General features: G+C 38.1%; 1 protein-coding gene across 3 annotated transcripts in view; it reads left to right on the top strand.

Moving 5' to 3' along the window:
* The window catches only part of LOC126378015 (kinesin-like protein KIF21A), a 114394-nt gene extending 97426 nt beyond the window's left edge, over nt 1-16968 (top strand). Inside the window, exons 25-32 of one of the 3 annotated variants that reach the window (XM_050026054.1) lie at nt 525-671; nt 1222-1367; nt 1849-1997; nt 2265-2476; nt 3030-3076; nt 7371-8618; nt 14071-14800; nt 14862-16968. In XM_050026054.1, coding sequence (XP_049882011.1) covers nt 525-671; nt 1222-1367; nt 1849-1997; nt 2265-2476; nt 3030-3072 — 697 coding nt within the window. In that variant the 3' untranslated portion in view covers nt 3073-3076; nt 7371-8618; nt 14071-14800; nt 14862-16968. Of the gene's footprint in view, nt 1-524; nt 672-1221; nt 1368-1848; nt 1998-2264; nt 2477-3029; nt 3077-7370; nt 8619-14070 lie in introns of all 3 variants that reach the window. The other 2 variants (XM_050026044.1, XM_050026065.1) reach the window with 2 other exon arrangements.
* Nucleotides 16969-18672: the final 1704 nt, after the last annotated feature.

An 18672-nucleotide genomic window follows, 5' to 3' on the forward strand; every position in this document is an offset into this window, starting at 1 on the left:
TGCTGATTAATCACTCTAAATAAGATCAATTGTCCAAAATTAGTTTTCCAAAATCGTAAATTGGTAATTTGCTGGAGATCGCAACTTTTGAAACGGTTGTTCTTAATTTTAATAAGGGCAACCCCAATCATTTTGATCGCTTGTCAAAGAAATAAATTCTTGTCGACGTACCAAAAGATCCTTGTTAGTCAATCGATCAAAATACGTTAATGTTTTACACTGGTTTTAGGCGCTTTTGTTTTTTTTTAATATTATAGCCATATTATATATTGTTTTAATATCATTTGTTTCTTTCGTCACATTGTTTTTTTCGCAATAAACAACATAGAATAGAATATATTTATTTATCAAAAACTTATACATGTAAACATTACTGGTTGACTCCGCACTAGGGAAACCCTGTATCGCGGAGGTCCTGATGGTCCTGGTCCTTATTAGCAAACACTTTTAACACACCGGCGAGCTAGCCTTTCATAGTAGTAAAATTACATAGACTACTGTAACACAATTCTCTTGTCCTTCAGGTCATCTGGAGCAACAGGAGCGTGTCCATCGACCCGGGGCAGTGGCCCGGTACCAGGCGAGGTAGCTGTGACGGCGCTAGCGCTGTCTCACTCACACCGACTGTACACCGCCGCTGGGGACAAGTTGCGGCTGTGGGACTTGAGAATGTGAGTAACTCTAACACTAGCTATCTCTCTTGCGCATGCAGGTAATGGAGCTGAAGGAATATTTTTTAAAGGACCATGATCGTAAATATATGAGACCCTTTTAACACCAACCCCAAACCAAGTGTAAAGGACGATGAGTCAATACGTTCTCCTCCATCAACAGATTCCAGACATATCTTATTCTAAGCATCTGAGTGAGTTGATATTTTTGTTCCATGGCGCCTTTCTCCAAATACGCGGGGTTTAGCCGGAATTCGCGATTTTAAGTACGATTTTGTGTACCGTACAGCATTGTTTCAATCAATTTTGATTTTCGACAAACCTTTTTTTCATTTTATTTCTAAACTCCATGAAATTTGAAGTTAGATCTAATTGGTAATATTTTTAAAGATACTAAAAGAAAATACAATAAATTACCTGTTGGAAGGGGGACGGGTCTCATACAGTTAGGGTCATGGTCCTTTCTGGCGTAAAATTTATGGTATTTTTGTTGCTTTTTAATCATTCCTTACTTTTGACTCATTACACCCTGTATTTGTTATGTTGACAGGTTGGAGTGCGTCTGCAAGCTGTGGTCAGGTCACGCGGCGGCAGTGATGTGCCTCGCCATCGGGAGAGGGGAGAGCGGGGACCTCGTCGTATCAGGCAGCAAGGATCACTACGTCAGGACTTTGGACCTTACCACGCTCGATTCAGGTACGTTTATGTTCATATGTATTCCAGGACGTCCACCACCACCTTATGATCATTTCGACGAAAATCCTGTTTGATATTTTGTCATTGCTTTGAGAAAATTTATACGTCTAACATCTACGTGAATCGTCACCCGCGCCGGTTGTGCGCACTGACTTTTCAAATAGACAACATGGCCGACATCGAGGACACCGATTCGGGTCCTAATCCGGTTGAATCTGTCTCATATATATATACATATGTCTATGTATGGCTGCTTATGTAAGTTCTGTTTTCACTAATACACGGCTCACCACCCATTACGTTGGTTGGAACAGAAAGCTCGTTGAAGTGTGGGTATTAAGTTGATCTTCCGATGGATGTATTTCTGACTACCCCAATTGGGATATAGTCCCATTATAGTTCCAATATATAGTCCAATTGGGAGTAGTGCTGGGATTGGGTTGGTGTTGTATAGCTTATGCATGTGTTACCTTTTACCCAGGTGGCTGGGAAGCCAACAACCGCAGGCTGTTGGAACCGCCGCACTACGACGGAGTGCAGGCGCTGGCTCTGAGCGACGACGTGCTGTATAGCGCCTCCAGGGACACCAGCCTCAAGCGGTGGAACCTTGCTGACAACACGCTCACACACGTAAGTTGTTGCCTGACTTATTGTAGATTTGCCGCATTAACTACTTGGCCGGACAAATGACGAGCGCTGAGGGCTTTCACCTGGTACATAGTTTAAGAGAACGGATCTGAGGGTACCCAGTTGGGCGCGAACCTCGGCTCAAGGCGTCGTCTGAGAGGATTTGAAAAAAATATAATAATAAATATAAGAATGAGGGAAATCCCGCCAGCAGGGAGCCAGCCCTGGCGTGGCCTTACGCTAATATTACATACCTGTTATTCTCCTCAGAGCGTAATGAACGCCCACAAAGGCTGGGTCACCGGCGTGTGCACGCTGGGCGTGGACTCGGACTTAGTGGCGTCGTGCGGTCGTGACGCGTCGCTGCGTGTGTGGACACGCCAGCTGCGACCAGCCGCGCCGCCCGCCACGCTGCCCGACGCCACGCATGCGCTCGCCGCACACCCAGCGTCCGCATTGAACATGCTGTACACTGCTGGGAAGTGAGTAACGCTGGCGTATGCTTTATATAGACAAACTATATAACCCGTATGAACTCAAAAAACTCCTCGTCAAGGCAGTTCCGTTCGCACAGGTTATTGTACATGCGCGCCCTATATATCTACTTATAACAAATAGCTAGTCCATATGAGACAAAGATGCCTAGTAACCATCAAAAAGAATTGCTAAATTACCAATTCATACCTTCACAGATTTTATCAGGCTATGGTTTACATTCAAGTTTACAAACCTGATGTGGACCCAGAGAACGCTGGTTCTCTGCTGGGTGTGCTTAAAGTATCCACCGTCTTCCCAGAACAAAACACCTTTACAATATTTATTCGTTAGGTTTTACCTGGTGACCCTTCCCCCAAAAGTTATCACCTACATAGGGCCCAGGGTCACAACTGTCGACCTGTAAAGCAGACTTTTTTAAGCAGGCACCTTTGCCAATGTGCTCAAAATTGTATAAGACGTTACCAATCTTTACATCTAGACTCGACTATTGTAAACTGTGCTACCGTGTACTGTTGTTAAGATGTGAGTGTGTTGCAGCGGCGGCGAGGTTCGTGCGTGGCGCGTCTCCACCGAGCAATAACCAGGTGCTTACAACCGTCGTATGCGCAAACGACACTCATACTTAGCCCTCAGATCAATTTAAAAGTCAAATCGTAGGCTTTCAATATAAACAATAGAAGCAGGTTGATGTGAAACAGCTTTGTTTAGACGCAAAACGCTTATGCGTAAACAAAACTAACTCTGATGTGCTTTCACATTGGTGGTTGAGATAATTGGAGACATTTTCAATTTGGTTTGTCGCTGAAGATTATTTTGTCTTGAGGAATATTCATAAATATTCTTCAACGGTTAATTTGGATTTGTATTCGAAATGTTTTGAAATGTTCCCGATATCTAAACGTTCCGAAATATTTATTTTAGTGGTCCTATACTGTTTTGCAGTCCTGGACGCCAAAGGAGCTTACTTACACGAGTCTGCTACCACCCAACTAATAAAATATCATTCAAATATGGCCTTCATGGCGTGGCCTTGCGATATAGTTTATATTGACAATATAAATCCGCAGACAGTTAGGTGTCAGCATGTTTCCCGTCATCAGACTGCTCGGTAGTTGACCGCCAGCAGTCGTTTTAGGGCAGTGTTGGGGCAAAGTCGTGTAGTCGTCTAGTCGTGTATGACCTTTACACTTCATTTAGACACGATGGAAACCACGCGGTTTTATCACGTAAATAACATCGTGTTTGCTTTTGTCAACACATCAACACAACACATCTGTGCGTTCCAAGTTAATAAATGAAGTTGTCTCACTAACAACCTGCATCGTATTGAATGTCTGTACGTCTTTATTTTTTATTTGTTCTGAGACTTAGCCTACACTATACCCCTTATTCCGCTTTCCGCTTCGAGGGCGATTCGACGCCTTTAAGGCATAGTAGACAAGACGGAATATCAAACCCTTAGCACAGCATGTTTGGTGATGGACCCTATCCTATTGCCGTTATTTCTACGCGAAAATGGGAAAAATCTTTATGATCAAAACAGCGCAATGTTAGTAGACATTGGTCTACCACCACCACTGCTGCTGCCACCTTCAAGGCTCACCACAATGTCGCGGAATGTCGGTCATTATGGCGAGTCTTGAGGAAGGTAGCCGCAGGACAATTTCCAGCTGATGATGACAAGGATATCAAATGTGTGAAGTTTCATTATAAAAAACGATAAAATCAAATAGCTTATTCAACGTGTTGAGCAAGCTATACAATGCGCCGATGTACATAAAATCAAATACATTTATTATTATTAATAAAAATAGGTCTTATGTTACTATTACTACATCATCTATAGTGTGCCTCTTTGGCTGGCAATCATATGCACTTTGCGACCATGTCACATTTACTTGGTCGATAAATTTTAATGTAAGTCTTATTAAATGTCAAATATGTTAATGCGACAGGATTCTAAAGTGGATACACAATATTTCTCATGACTGTACAATAGAAAATTTCAAATCCGATCATTTTGAAATCACGCCGAATATTTAGTATTATAAAGCTTGTCGTCGTAATGAAAGCTGGCTGTTGTAGGTACACTATATAAATGGCCCATACATCACTGCTAGGCACAGGTATCCCCACAATCAACCGGAGGGGGTATGGAGCGCACTCCACCAGACTGCTCCAGTGTAGTATGTAAATTAATACACAATTTAAATTATTATGTCGTCAATACGAACTTGAAACGAAATCAGAATGAGGGGAATGCAGCACTTAAGATCATCATAACAAGTGCTTTTTCAACGCAAACATCGACTAAGACTTTACACATTCGTAGCCTTAGCTTATTCAATGGCTGTGGGTCAGTGACCCCACTAGCTGACAGCTGTGTAAAACCCAGCTTACTGCACCGTCCGCCGCCGCTTCATCGCCTCATCATCATTAGACTAGAGCGAGAATAGTTTTTCACCAAAGCCGAGAGGAGTAGACAAGCAGAGCCGTGCACGAATCGACTAGTTACCGCGTGGGAGAGAGACAGAGCGTCTTTTGTCTCGCTATGGTTAATTCGGCACATCTCTCTTCCTTATCGGCAATCCTTACGAGCAACCAGACAATGGTGCCGATTCAGGCAGGCACACGCAATCTTATTCTAGTTTGACAGTTCTGAAACTAATTCTATCTCTGTCTTGCACTCATCGTAAGTGAAGGACGGCGCTATTTTTGGAGCTGTCAGACTAAAAATTCAGTTGTGTAGACCTTATACTATATAATAGGACTTGTATACCGTCGCTTCGTAAGCGTTGTTATGAAAAACGTTCTGTTGTGATTTTTGTTAACAATACCTCGCAACATACACGCTTGTCCCAAAGTAAAAGATTCTAGGCTCAGTTATTATCTGGAATCAAGGTGTCTTTGAAAAAAAAATCACATCAGGGTGGTTAAAAAGACCACATCAATGCAATTCATCTAAAAAGCAATATTGCAATTTGATATTTGCTCATAAAAGTAAGTGCGCTGCACAATGCAAACAAGTATGTTGGGTATGTTTGCGCTGACGCGCACTGACGATTTTTTCACGATTATGCGCTAAAAAGCTGCCTCGTTGCTCTGCAGGGCGAGGAGCTCCAACTCCATCCTGAAGACTGTCGCGTGCAGATATGACTCCCCAATTATGGGGCAGTGAGCCAAATTACTTATAAAAAGCAACTTTAAGTTTCAACACTAGCTGCTAGACCCATGTGACAAATATGAGCATTTGGAACCTCAAGGCGCGCGCTACACACACGCGTAGCTATCACGAAAGCTGTACCAACGAATGTGCGCACCGGTAACGCGTTCATACAATGTATCGACGGACCGGCCGACGCGCCACGCCGATATAACTCCGCTCCACCGATTAAAGAACTGTTCCCGTAGTCTAGTATACTAAACTTAGTGTGTAAAGATTATTACTAACCCTAATATGAGTCATTGTTACTTGACATAAAATAAATAATAATAATAAATATCAAATAGCAATATTGCTTTTGTAGATGAATTGCTTTGATGTGGCCCAATTTTTCAAAATGGCGCTTACGAAGTTTCCATTAAAATACGACGGTATACTTTAATGATCATTCATCATATTAACAACATTCATGTTTGTATGTTTCGACAATGTAGTTCGACAGTAGTTACATCCCTTATATGATTAGAATAACAGGACAGAGATATAGTACATCGCCTAGTAGACATATCTCTTGTCCCTTTCGCACTAAGGGTTTGCTGCTTAATACGACAGAGAAAGAAATGTAACTAATCATGCTACGTTTTAAGAGGTAACAGCGAACTATTCGAGCGACACACCTAACTTTTCTCTAAGCTTTTGATGTTGTATACACTAACACTGTTTTCGCCTTATGTCTGTGTTTAACAGCACCTATTTACAACTTCATACATCACACTTTCGTATGCTTCTATCCTTTCTGTCACTCAAAATCGTCATTTGCTAGAACGAGTTAGAGTGAGAGAGCACCCGCACTTCGACCGCCTCGTCGATTCCGCCGCCTCGCTCTTGCAAATTATAGTTATTAGTGACAGAAAAGGATAGAGGTATAGTAAAGTGTGATGCGAAGCGATAGTTATCGCTTCCAGCGGAACTCCTAGCGGGATGTCCACCTGATATTCCTAGCTGCTTGACTGATTATGTCGGTGACTTAAGGAAGAGAAACCGATGCAAAGTTCAACCCCTAATAAATTTGATCACCATTCCTGTTTCACTTCATGACTTTGTTTTTCGAACCGTATCGCATGGTATAAGAAAACCAGGTATGCTCAAAAGTGACAGCTAACATTTCAAGGTTATCCCAGCTGACGTCATCCCACCCTGCGTTTCCATTTTGTAAAAAATAAATTACCCACGACCAATGTTTTTACTTTGCAAGGAAATGTTGGTTTTAGTAAAAGATTTACTTACAGTTTTAATCAATTTTATACATGTGACAAGTAATAGTAATTAAATACATCAGTCAGTAATTCACTTAATTTTCAACAATAAAATTCTGTCCTTGAAATGTTTCTATCAATTTAATGGTAACACAGTGGTAACACTTACGTCATCAAAGGGCTAGCAATGGCGGTTTGTCATAGGATTCAGCATACCTGGGAGGTTAAAAAGGCAATATCGAAGCAATTCATCTAAAAAAGCAATATTGCAATTTGACATTTGTTTGCATTGCGCACTTACTTCTATATGCGCAAATGTCAAATTGTAATTATGGCCTTTTTAACCCCCCTGTTCTTCTTATACCATGCCATATCGTAAATATCATAGCTCCATTATCAGTATCACTTTTAAGCGCACATCTCACAATTTTAGTGTTTAACTAGTTTTTATTTATCTAGTGACGGGCGTGTCCGGTGCTGGAGGCTCCGCAAGCGGTGACCGGGGCCTTGCTCCGCGCCAGCGAAGCCCCGGCCTCCGCGGCGAGCGTGGAGATGACTGCCCGCATATAACTCAGTAATGCCAAGTAAGATGAAATATAATGCTGAATACGCAAAGGAAGATCAGTGACAAAAACTCAAGCATACCCTGTAAAACGTAACCGAGAGACGTAAGACATCTCTTTTGCACTAACGGTATACAGCTTAGTAAGAAAGAGACGTGATTATTCTAGCCGTGTTACGTTTTACAGGGTATACTTAAGTATGGCATATGTAGGTAGGTATTTTTGCGTTGTAGAATAAGCGAAACAAATGTCACTTTGACGTAGTGAATAAATTGGCACATGTTATGTACTAAAATATATTTCAATGTATCAAACAACTTATAAATGTCAGACATGTAATTAGAAAAAAAAAATTAAGTTCTCACTAATGTACAATGCAACGTCCTAATAAAATGTAATTGGCTCTAATATTTTAAAAATAATAAGAATACATATTTTCGTTACGTATATTCCAACGCGTAACATCTATTTATATAAAATAAAATTTATTAACAAAAAATAAAAAGTAAACAAGTATACATTCCAAATTTAAACATTGTAGTTAAGAAATATATCAATTCATTTATTATTTTGAACACATATAGAAAAAAAAACAAGTAATTGAACAAATAGTGATAAGTGTCCTGTTGTTTTAAAACTATTTAATCGTTAACGATGTTTAAATGCGCCTAGACACAGCCCGCCGTATTATAAAACGAAGACTTAAGATTTCGAAGAGAATTTTAAGTTATACCCGTCATTTTCTTATCCGCCGAAAAGGAAAAGGACGATTCGCAACTGAAATGAGTGAGTGAATCAATAACCCGAGCGAATTACAAGCACCTCACTGATATGCAACCCGTTTGGCGTGCTGTCAACTTAAGTCGGGTTATTGGCCAAAATAAAATCTTGGGAGGGCTTTTTAAACTTTTGCCCAAAATTGAAGTGTGAAATTTTATGCCTGACGATTACCCGTCCCTTTCCTTTTCGGCGAATAAGAAAATGACAGGTATAGCTTAAAATATAGAATCAGCGCCAATGCCAGATTTAAAATATAAGTAGCGCTAGTGTCGCAAATTCTGCATAGTCAATTAGTTCCATTAAAATCCGTAGACTTCTATTGTGGCGCGGACTATATTTTGAACGTAGTATCATAATATCATATGTAATGTTTAAAATTTAATGAAGAGATGATGATGAAGATGAAAAATGGATGTATGAAGAAATAAAATGTAAGACATGGGTTTAAGTACTTAAATTTATTAATTACTAAGAGAACCAAAGTTACACAAAAATATAAATAGGTATTTGGAACTTTTAAATCCTAAGGGTACATTCCAGGTATTCAAGGCCACTGGTCATTCGTTAAGCATTATTAAAAAAAAATAAGAAAGGTATTATAAAAACCTCCCTAGCTCGTTTGCCCTCGGCGGCGGGAAGGAAGCCGAGCCGACTAGGAGCAGCTACCAATAAGCTGTAGCAGAACAGCTGTACAAAACACCCGTCATAGAACAGAACAGCCTTCGTAAAACAGCCGTCACAAAACACCTTCGCAAAACACCTCCTGCGGACAAAACGCACAGGGGTAAATTAAACCTCTAGGGGCGGAGGCACAACCTAACTAACTCCCCAAAATCATATGAAAAGACTCACCTGTCGGAGGTCGAGAAGCCACGTATGCGGCCAACGTACGATGACGTCGATGCCACGACGCTGGGACAAAATGGCGGAGCAACGTGTCCACGCCACGGACACCAAAACCACACCTATTCGGAACAAATCGCACATTAGAATCCTGACCGCAAACACTAACACTCACGAGTCACGACAGATGACAGAAATGTATAACTTACTTACCAGAATAAAAATTTACGAAGATTTGGCGGCGCGTGCGACGGAGTTGCGGGCCACCGGTCACACGCTTATAAACCGCCTAAAAGAAAAACAATGACAACATATATCGACACTGATAATTACGATTAAAATGCTATAACGCATTATAAAGACAAATTCTCACCCGAAATTCACACTAAAAATCGAAGGTGTGGACACACCCGCTCGGCGGAGCGCTGTCTGGGGAATGCGGCAGCTCGCAGGCGCAGGACTATATAAGTCGCCCAATTCAACGCCTACGTCACGGACAAAGCCAGTACAACCTCAATCGTCCGTTAGATGACGCCACCGTCGCACACCCAAAATGCAACTTATTAACAAATCCAAGGACAGGAGACTGACCGAAAATTCCCGATGTGTATTAAATATTGACACCAACATTCTTCAGCAGCTACTTGACAAGGGACTCCAAGATATAGCCTTCCGTATAATATCGGCACACGCCATCTTCCGGTTACTGGTGGAAAGTCGTCGACTGCGGAGCCCAACGATAGCAAGTCGATGCTCACGGACCTTCCATCGATCAAGGCGAGATGGCGCTGTGTTCAATACTACACAAAAAAGCTATAAAACGGATCCCCTGTAACTAATCCGGAGGCTGAAAGAAACGGCACTACAATACCTCCCCACCCAAAAGGATTTCCGAGTGAAAAAAAAAAATAATTAAAAAAAATAAAACAAACGAGGAAATCCCAGCTGGCCCTCCAGCTGATCCCTCAAACAAACCAAAACTCAAACTTCAACAAAAATATTCAAGTTTAACTTGAAAGAGAAATAACTTTAAAAATTAAAAAAAAAACAGACACAAATGCTATTCAAGATAAAGTCGAAGAAAAAAAATAATCCAAAAAAATAAAAAAGTAAAACTATAGCAATGAAAATAAATAAAGGCAAAAAATGCCATTCAGTAAAAACAGTAAAAAAGAAAATCCTAGAAATACAAAAAAAACTTAAAAAGAATAGAAAAAAAAATAAAGGCAAAAATGCCATTGCCGGCAGAGGCCGCACAACTTAAAAACTTGCCGAGACGGCACATAAACCACCTGTGCTCACCATGAGCACAACAACATCAGATAGCATCCAAGAAATTCTTCGCATCCAAGAAATAGTTCGCATCCAAGAAATCGCATCAATAGCGCGCACACGAGCACCAAAAACATGTCGGTAAGCAAGTCGCAATGACTCATTACAACAACAATACGTGTCCGTAGCAATAACTACGTCCACCAACGAACACTAACGACTTCAAAAGCCATCAGTCACAACCACCACTCCCTCAACATCTTAAAATGGTGGGGAAGTGACCTCACCTTATAATTGGCGAGTGCTCGACCCCAACCATCAATAAACACTAATGACTTCAACAGCCATCACTCACAACTACCACTCTCTCGACATCTCAAAATGGTGGAGAAGTGACCTCACCTTACAATTGGCGAGTGCTCGAACCCAACCATCAATAAACACTAATGACTCAACAGCCATCAGTCACAACTACCACTCCCTCAACATCTCAAAATGGTGGAGAAGTGACCTCACCTTACAATTGGCGAGTGCTCGACCCCAACCATCAATAAACACTAATGACTTCAACAGCCATCAGTCACAACTACCACTCCCTCAACATCCTAAAACGGCGGGGAAGTGACCTCACCTTACTATTGGTGAGTGCTCGACCCCAACCATCAACAAACCACACGATTAGGTACTAATCCCTACCTAACGCGAAACAAAAAAAAGAGAAAAAAAAAAAATATAAAAAAATCGACCCAACTTGTTGATGGCGGCGCGGCGTGCCGCCGGTGTGGCCGCGCGTCCACCCGCAAGCTGCTCGGGAATAAAGTTATAAAGAAGAAAAAAAAATAAAAAAAAATAATAATAATAACTGGATATGTCGACAGTGGCAGTGTGGGGAACCTAGGGAATACCCACACGTTCACCGTCAACAATATAATAGGCCACAATTCGCCAGTGGCGACGCGGCGAGCCCCACAGCGGCCGCGCGTCCACCAGTAAATCGGCTCCTACAACAAGTAACCTAAAAGACAACCTAACCTAAGTGATTCCCCAACGCTGCCGGTGTACCCACACCTTCAAAATGTGAAGATGTATAGTACAAGTGGTGGCCCTGCACCACGAAATAATACCTCGTAAACTATTTCATCTTTACGTAATAGATGCAATTTAATTGAACGTTCTTCCAATGCCATGTTTAAAAAAAATGAATGACCAATGTACTTTAACAAAGATTTAACTAAGTACTAAGTTTTAAAGAAAAAATAATCAAAGTATATTTTCATTAACTAAATACCTACGTGAAAAGTAAAAATAAATGCAAATAAACAAAATGCAAATGTAAAAAAGTAAGTTATTTGTAAAACTAACAATGTATAAATGTTATTTATATATCGTATTTAATCCAATTGAAAAGATTAGAAATTATCCGGTAATAGAATACAAAACTATTTAGCAAACAATAGCTCAACAATAAAAGATTGTACCACGTAATACTAACGAGCGTATAAAAAAACAAAACCAGTTTATTTGCTATAAGCTCAAAAGGAATGCAAGACAGATAACAAGCATGTAGGTACTTATGTATAGCCGTGGTTATACAACCAAGAACTATAATTTTACTAGACAGCAAGTTAAATGTTTAATTTAAATTAGGCCGAAATGATTTTATGAATTGTTGCATAATTTGAAAGAATTTACAAATTGTAAATAAACCTTGAGGGTATAAAACAAAAATATAATTCTAAACTCACGCCAAGTTTCATAAAATTTTGAAGAAAAAAGCTGTATAGCAAAGCTAAGCAGTAAACTAGCAACAATAATAATTTTACTCAAGAATGTTAAAAATTTAAAGTTACATTAAAATAAAACCTTTGTAGGGTATATAATGTTTTGTTTTATAAAAGCAAATTTGTGATAAAAACAAAAAAGTAAGCTCAAAATTTTAAGAAACAATTAAAGAAGTTTAATAATACAGAAAAATAGCTGCAACGCAGTATAAATTTTTTTTTAACAATGTGATGTTATTAAATGCTATACGAGTTCAAAGTCCAAACTTTAAAAGTATGCAAAGCAAAAGAAATATATAATGCAAATGTAAATTTAAAAACACAGTTATACAAAATAGTTTGTAGGTAAATGTAAATTAACTTGTTTCGTTTAAAGCACACATCAATATGAATACGATAAATCTTATTCACTAGGGGGTAAATGAAGAAACACCACCACCACACAATTTGTTCTTTTTACACGTTACAAAAAAAAAAAATACACAACGAATGACCAGCCGATCCTCGAGCGAAAGACCGAAGACCGGGGGCGTACCCTGAACCTATAGACCTCAGTAATCGGGCGCCATGTAATGTTTAAAATTTAATGAAGAGATGATGATGAAGATGAAAAATGGATGTATGAAGAAATAAAATGTAAGACATGGGTTTAAGTACTTAAATTTATTAATTACTAAGAGAACCAAAGTTACACAAAAACATAAATAGGTATTTGGAACTTTTAAATCCTAAGGGTACATTCCAGGTATTCAAGGCCACTGGTCATTCGTTAAGCATTATTAAAAAAAAATAAGAAAGGTATTATAAAAACCTCCCTAGCTCGTTTGCCCTCGGCGGCGGGAAGGAAGCCGAGCCGACTAGGAGCAGCTACCAATAAGCTGTAGCAGAACAGCTGTACAAAACACCCGTCATAGAACAGAACAGCCTTCGTAAAACAGCCGTCACAAAACACCTTCGCAAAACACCTCCTGCGGACAAAACGCACAGGGGTAAATTAAACCTCTAGGGGCGGAGGCACAACCTAACTAACTCCCCAAAATCATATGAAAAGACTCACCTGTCGGAGGTCGAGAAGCCACGTATGCGGCCAACGTACGATGACGTCGATGCCACGACGCTGGGACAAAATGGCGGAGCAACGTGTCCACGCCACGGACACCAAAACCACACCTATTCGGAACAAATCGCACATTAGAATCCTGACCGCAAACACTAACACTCACGAGTCACGACAGATGACAGAAATGTATAACTTACTTACCAGAATAAAAATTTACGAAGATTTGGCGGCGCGTGCGACGGAGTTGCGGGCCACCGGTCACACGCTTATAAACCGCCTAAAAGAAAAACAATGACAACATATATCGACACTGATAATTACGATTAAAATGCTATAACGCATTATAAAGACAAATTCTCACCCGAAATTCACACTAAAAATCGAAGGTGTGGACACACCCGCTCGGCGGAGCGCTGTCTGGGGAATGCGGCAGCTCGCAGGCGCAGGACTATATAAGTCGCCCAATTCAACGCCTACGTCACGGACAAAGCCAGTACAACCTCAATCGTCCGTTAGATGACGCCACCGTCGCACACCCAAAATGCAACTTATTAACAAATCCAAGGACAGGAGACTGACCGAAAATTCCCGATGTGTATTAAATATTGACACCAACATTCTTCAGCAGCTACTTGACAAGGGACTCCAAGATATAGCCTTCCGTATAATATCGGCACACGCCATCTTCCGGTTACTGGTGGAAAGTCGTCGACTGCGGAGCCCAACGATAGCAAGTCGATGCTCACGGACCTTCCATCGATCAAGGCGAGATGGCGCTGTGTTCAATACTACACAAAAAAGCTATAAAACGGATCCCCTGTAACTAATCCGGAGGCTGAAAGAAACGGCACTACACATAGTAATCTTTTTTCTGTATTAAAAAAAAAGAGTTGTTCTTTTTTTATCTTGTTAGTCTTTGTTTTATAATAAAGCGGAGTATATTAATCAATTTATGAATATAAGGACTAAATCCTCTTTCCGATTGTATTTCTAGTAGGGTAAAGACTATACTTATTATATTAAATGAAAATTGAAAAGAAACTATTGATGCGATTTGAGTGTTTACGAAATCTGCTTCAATATTACTCTAATATAAGAACTAAAAAGAACTATTCAGAGGCGGAGGATAGGAGTCCTAGTACGGCTTTGAAATAAACTACTCTGGGCGCCGTCCCATTCGCGTCAGATACTGCGGAAGGCAAGAGGGAAACCACTGTCTTATTTTTCTCTAAAAAGTAGCATGGAGAATGCTACACCGACAAGAGCGTGGCTCTTAAATTAGTGATGATGATGATAAGAACTAATATCAGTTTATCACTTTATAGAAAGAACACTGTACGATATAACAGTATGGCCTTTTAAAAGATAATAATTGTTAATTATGAAAGGAACAGAAAGTAGGTATTATTAACGGTATTAAGTAGTAGAGGGTGGCCTTAGCTTAGGCTTCAAATCCGCGTTGTTGTTTAGAATTTCAGATACAAGGGAAAAGGGCTTTAGATTGGCTAAACTAAATTATGAGAAAACGTAAATTTAATACTTAGTGCTTTATTTTCTCTCCTCTATTATTGCAAGCCACAAAAACAGAAGGTGATAGATAGATAGATAAAATACTTTATTGAGCACAATGGACACAAAATACAGAGATAAGGTGGTACTTAGTTAGTAGGTACAATCAAAGAGCTAAAGTTCAGTCACTGAGCCCAGCGAATTATTTGTAAACAGTAGCGAAATTATGATTATTATTATTATGATTAGTTCTCATAATTATAAAATTTATGTTTTTGTAGGTGTTTTTCGTCTATTACCAGGAGGTCTTAAGTGCAACCAGTTAATTTATTACTTTGCAAGAAACTGATTGGACTTTTGCAGCTTATCGTACATGTGACGCCTTGCAAGGCACACCTACTATTGATTTATTGTAAATTTTTAATACTTATTTATATTGTCTTTTTTATATCTCTACCGGACTTGCACTAATAAGTTATCAATTTATCTTAAGAGCAGTTTTCACTAACACTTGGCTCGACCATTATAGACGGCGATACCTTGGCCTAACAAAGCTCGGTGAGATGTGGGTACTTAGTTCATCTTGTGATGTTAGTACCTCTGACTGGGACCCAAATTCGAATATAATGGTGATCTATGTCGTTGAGCCATATTTTTGTGTGGAATTTAGATACTTTTTCAGTCTTTGTTTTGTATTAATAGTACTACCACTCTAGCCACCCTTACTATCTATATTTTAGAACTTTGACGTTTTCCCTCGTGTCTGGTTATAAACATTTCATCTTAGATAGAATAAAATGTATTACCTTCGGAAGCCAATGCCTTATTGCCAAATTTTACGCACAAATACGTAGTTCACCATGGAACCACTTTGTCCGTTAGTGGCCACATCACAAACTTGCTTATTTTTACAGTTTTTATCCAGTTTAGAGTCGTAGGGAAATATGACAAATGTTTTTGGTCTTAGAAAGAGCACAGACGTCACTCGGACAGTATTTCCATATAAATTAAATATAAAATACTCTTCTTCTATCGTGTGGGTTGTGAGGTTGATTACCAATCCCATCAACCCTGGTGTCAGGGTTACTATTAAGCCGCCAAAAGCCCCTGACATGACTCATTTAACGACTACGTACTTAGATCAGTAAGTAGTAACTGAAACAGGGATCGTCTTACTTTCGGACAATCAGTTGAATATAAAATACTTAAGTTGTTAATTAGCCTTTTTTATAGTCGTAGTGGAATTATGTAATGTTTCGTTTTTTAATGATTCTCATACATCTTTTGGTATAACTACAAAAAACAGATTGTATAGGTCATTGTATCGATGAACTGATCTCTGTCAACGTACTAATAGCTCATCATAATGCAGCTTTGATATATTTTTCTAAAGTGGCTTTCTCCCATTAGGAAACTAAATTATATTATGTTATTTATAAAAATAACTGCCAAAAACATTTGTCATAAATAGGATATTTCATCAATTATAATTATTATTATAAACTGTGATTAATGAACAATTATATTTTTGTACATTCCTGTACTACGGGTAGGTACGAGCAGAATAGAGGTGTAATCATTAATCAATCACATTATATTTAATGTCGGCAGATTTTATATAGGTGTAAATGTTTAACGTTAAAAATTATGTCCAAATATTATGATAACATTAAGTATTTCAACGTAACGTGAGAGGATTATAAATAAAAAAATAATCTAAAATAATAACGAACTAGATAAAAGAAATGGAAATAAAATCCATAAATAATAAACTACGGTAAAGTGTAATTGTGGCGCCAAAATCCCTTCCAAAATATGCCAATCGGACGTAAATAGTAACTTTTGACATTTATTTTGTTTGAAGTATTTTATTCTTTTTTTATTATAAATAATAGGCAGCATTTTATAATCTTCTCACGTAGGTCTCCCAAAACTTTTAGAAATTACATTAAGGCTATGAATTTTAGTCGAATATAAATGTAAAATTATGGTTAATTTTATTTAATTGCATTGATTTTTTTTTTTCTGTATATTTTTGTAGTTTTAATCGATATGGTTTTGAGTGTGTTGTGTTCCCCTTCAGTATTATTTTATCAGTGAAACAATTATTTTAATGTGTTAATAAATTTTATAATGTTGTCAATGGCAACCATAGTTTTCATTCAACTTGAAATGTTACGAGTTTTATTTTTATTTCAGCTTTAGTTAGCAGCTAATTGAGCCACATTTCATTTTGAAATTTTTTTCTATATATCAAGGTTTTTAATGTATACTAATTTGAAGCTTACGAGGCTATGCTAGAGCTTTGTTAACAGATGTTTATTAAATGTTATTATTAATAATGTTTTGCTTAGCTGCCCAGTATTGGACTAGGGAAGTCATTTATAGTAAGGGAACACGCCTAGCAACTAGTCATATGTCGTAGTTTTATGTATCGTAGAAGTCACAATGAATAGTAATTTTACGGAGTATGAATTTTCTTGATTATATAATGTCATTCAAACAGATAAAAAAAACCCTTTAGGTCATCATTTTCAAGTTTTAGTAATGCTACTTCAGTGTATTTACGTTTGCAAAAATTACACAGCGAATTATTTTTGTACAGCATTGCAAACAGCATTATTTAAAGTGAAAATTCATACCGAAAATTACTAATATAATCACTTCTAACAAGGGTAGTAGCTCTCTTAGTATTTTAAATAAAGACCGTGGGTCTTAGATCTGTATACTGAATGATGATCGAATTTGAGGAAAGTCGTTATGTGGAGATTTTCTTATTGTATAGGGTAAAGTTAAAGGGAGACATGTTACTAACTCGCTAAACTGAATAGTTTGGAAAATATTTGAAGAACTTAGATTTAGGGTAGATTGTGGTGAACGCTCTTTCGTTGTGAAGGAAGCCTTAGTGACACTCAATTTTGTTTACCGTAAACTATCCCTTATAACTTTACAATAAGATTTTTAATCAATTTTAACGTACTAAAAGACGAAAGGTTGTAGGAACGAATGTAACAAGGGCGTTTGAAGGCTTGTCCTAAGACTTTTTTCTTTAAATGTCTAATTAATGAGATTAACGTTTTATTTCAAAATTTATTATTTGAATTAAAATCAGAATTATTGTTTTATTGCTTTCAATTTCTATAGGAATGAATTTATTTTTCTCTAGTATTGAATTTTAAGTATTTTAATATTTTTACACTGATTTCTTGTGGAATTGTTTAATAAATATGAATTTACAACTGAATATATTGTTTCATTTCAATTTATGAAATGCTGTTTCGAACAAAAATATAATTAATAGAAACTAACCCTTTTTTATCTAACCCAACCCTTTTTTGTTAAACCTAACCATTTTTTATCTAACCCAACTCTTTTATAATCTAACTTAACCCTTTTTTATCTAACCTTACCCTTTTTGAATCTAACCTTACCTTTTTTGAATCTAACCTTACCCTTTTTGAATCTAACCTTACCCTTTTTGAATCTAACCTAACCCTTTTTAATCTAACTTAACCCTTTTTTATCTAACCTTACCCTTTTTTAATCTAACCTTACCTTTTTTGAATCTAACCTTACCCTTTTTGAATCTAACCTTACCCTTTTTGAATCTAACCTTACCCTTTTTGAATCTAACCTAACCCTTTTTAATCTAACCTAACCCTTTTTAATCTAACCTAACCCTTTTTAATCTAACCTAACCCTTTTTTAATCTAACCTAACCCTTTTTTAATCTAACCTAACCCTTTTTTAATCTAACCTAACCCTTTTTTAATCTAACCTAACCGTTTTTTATCTAACCTAACAGTTTTTGAATCTAACCTAACCGTTTTTTTAATCTAACCTAACCGTTTTGGAATCTTACCTAACCGTTTTTGAATCTAACCTAACCGTTTTTGAATCCAACCTAACCGTTTTTTAATCTAACCTAACCGTTTTTGAATCCAACCTAACCG

The sequence above is a fragment of the Pectinophora gossypiella genome, chromosome 2 (genome assembly GCF_024362695.1).
Source record: "Pectinophora gossypiella chromosome 2, ilPecGoss1.1, whole genome shotgun sequence".
In the NCBI taxonomy this organism is placed as follows: Eukaryota; Metazoa; Arthropoda; class Insecta; order Lepidoptera; family Gelechiidae; genus Pectinophora; species Pectinophora gossypiella.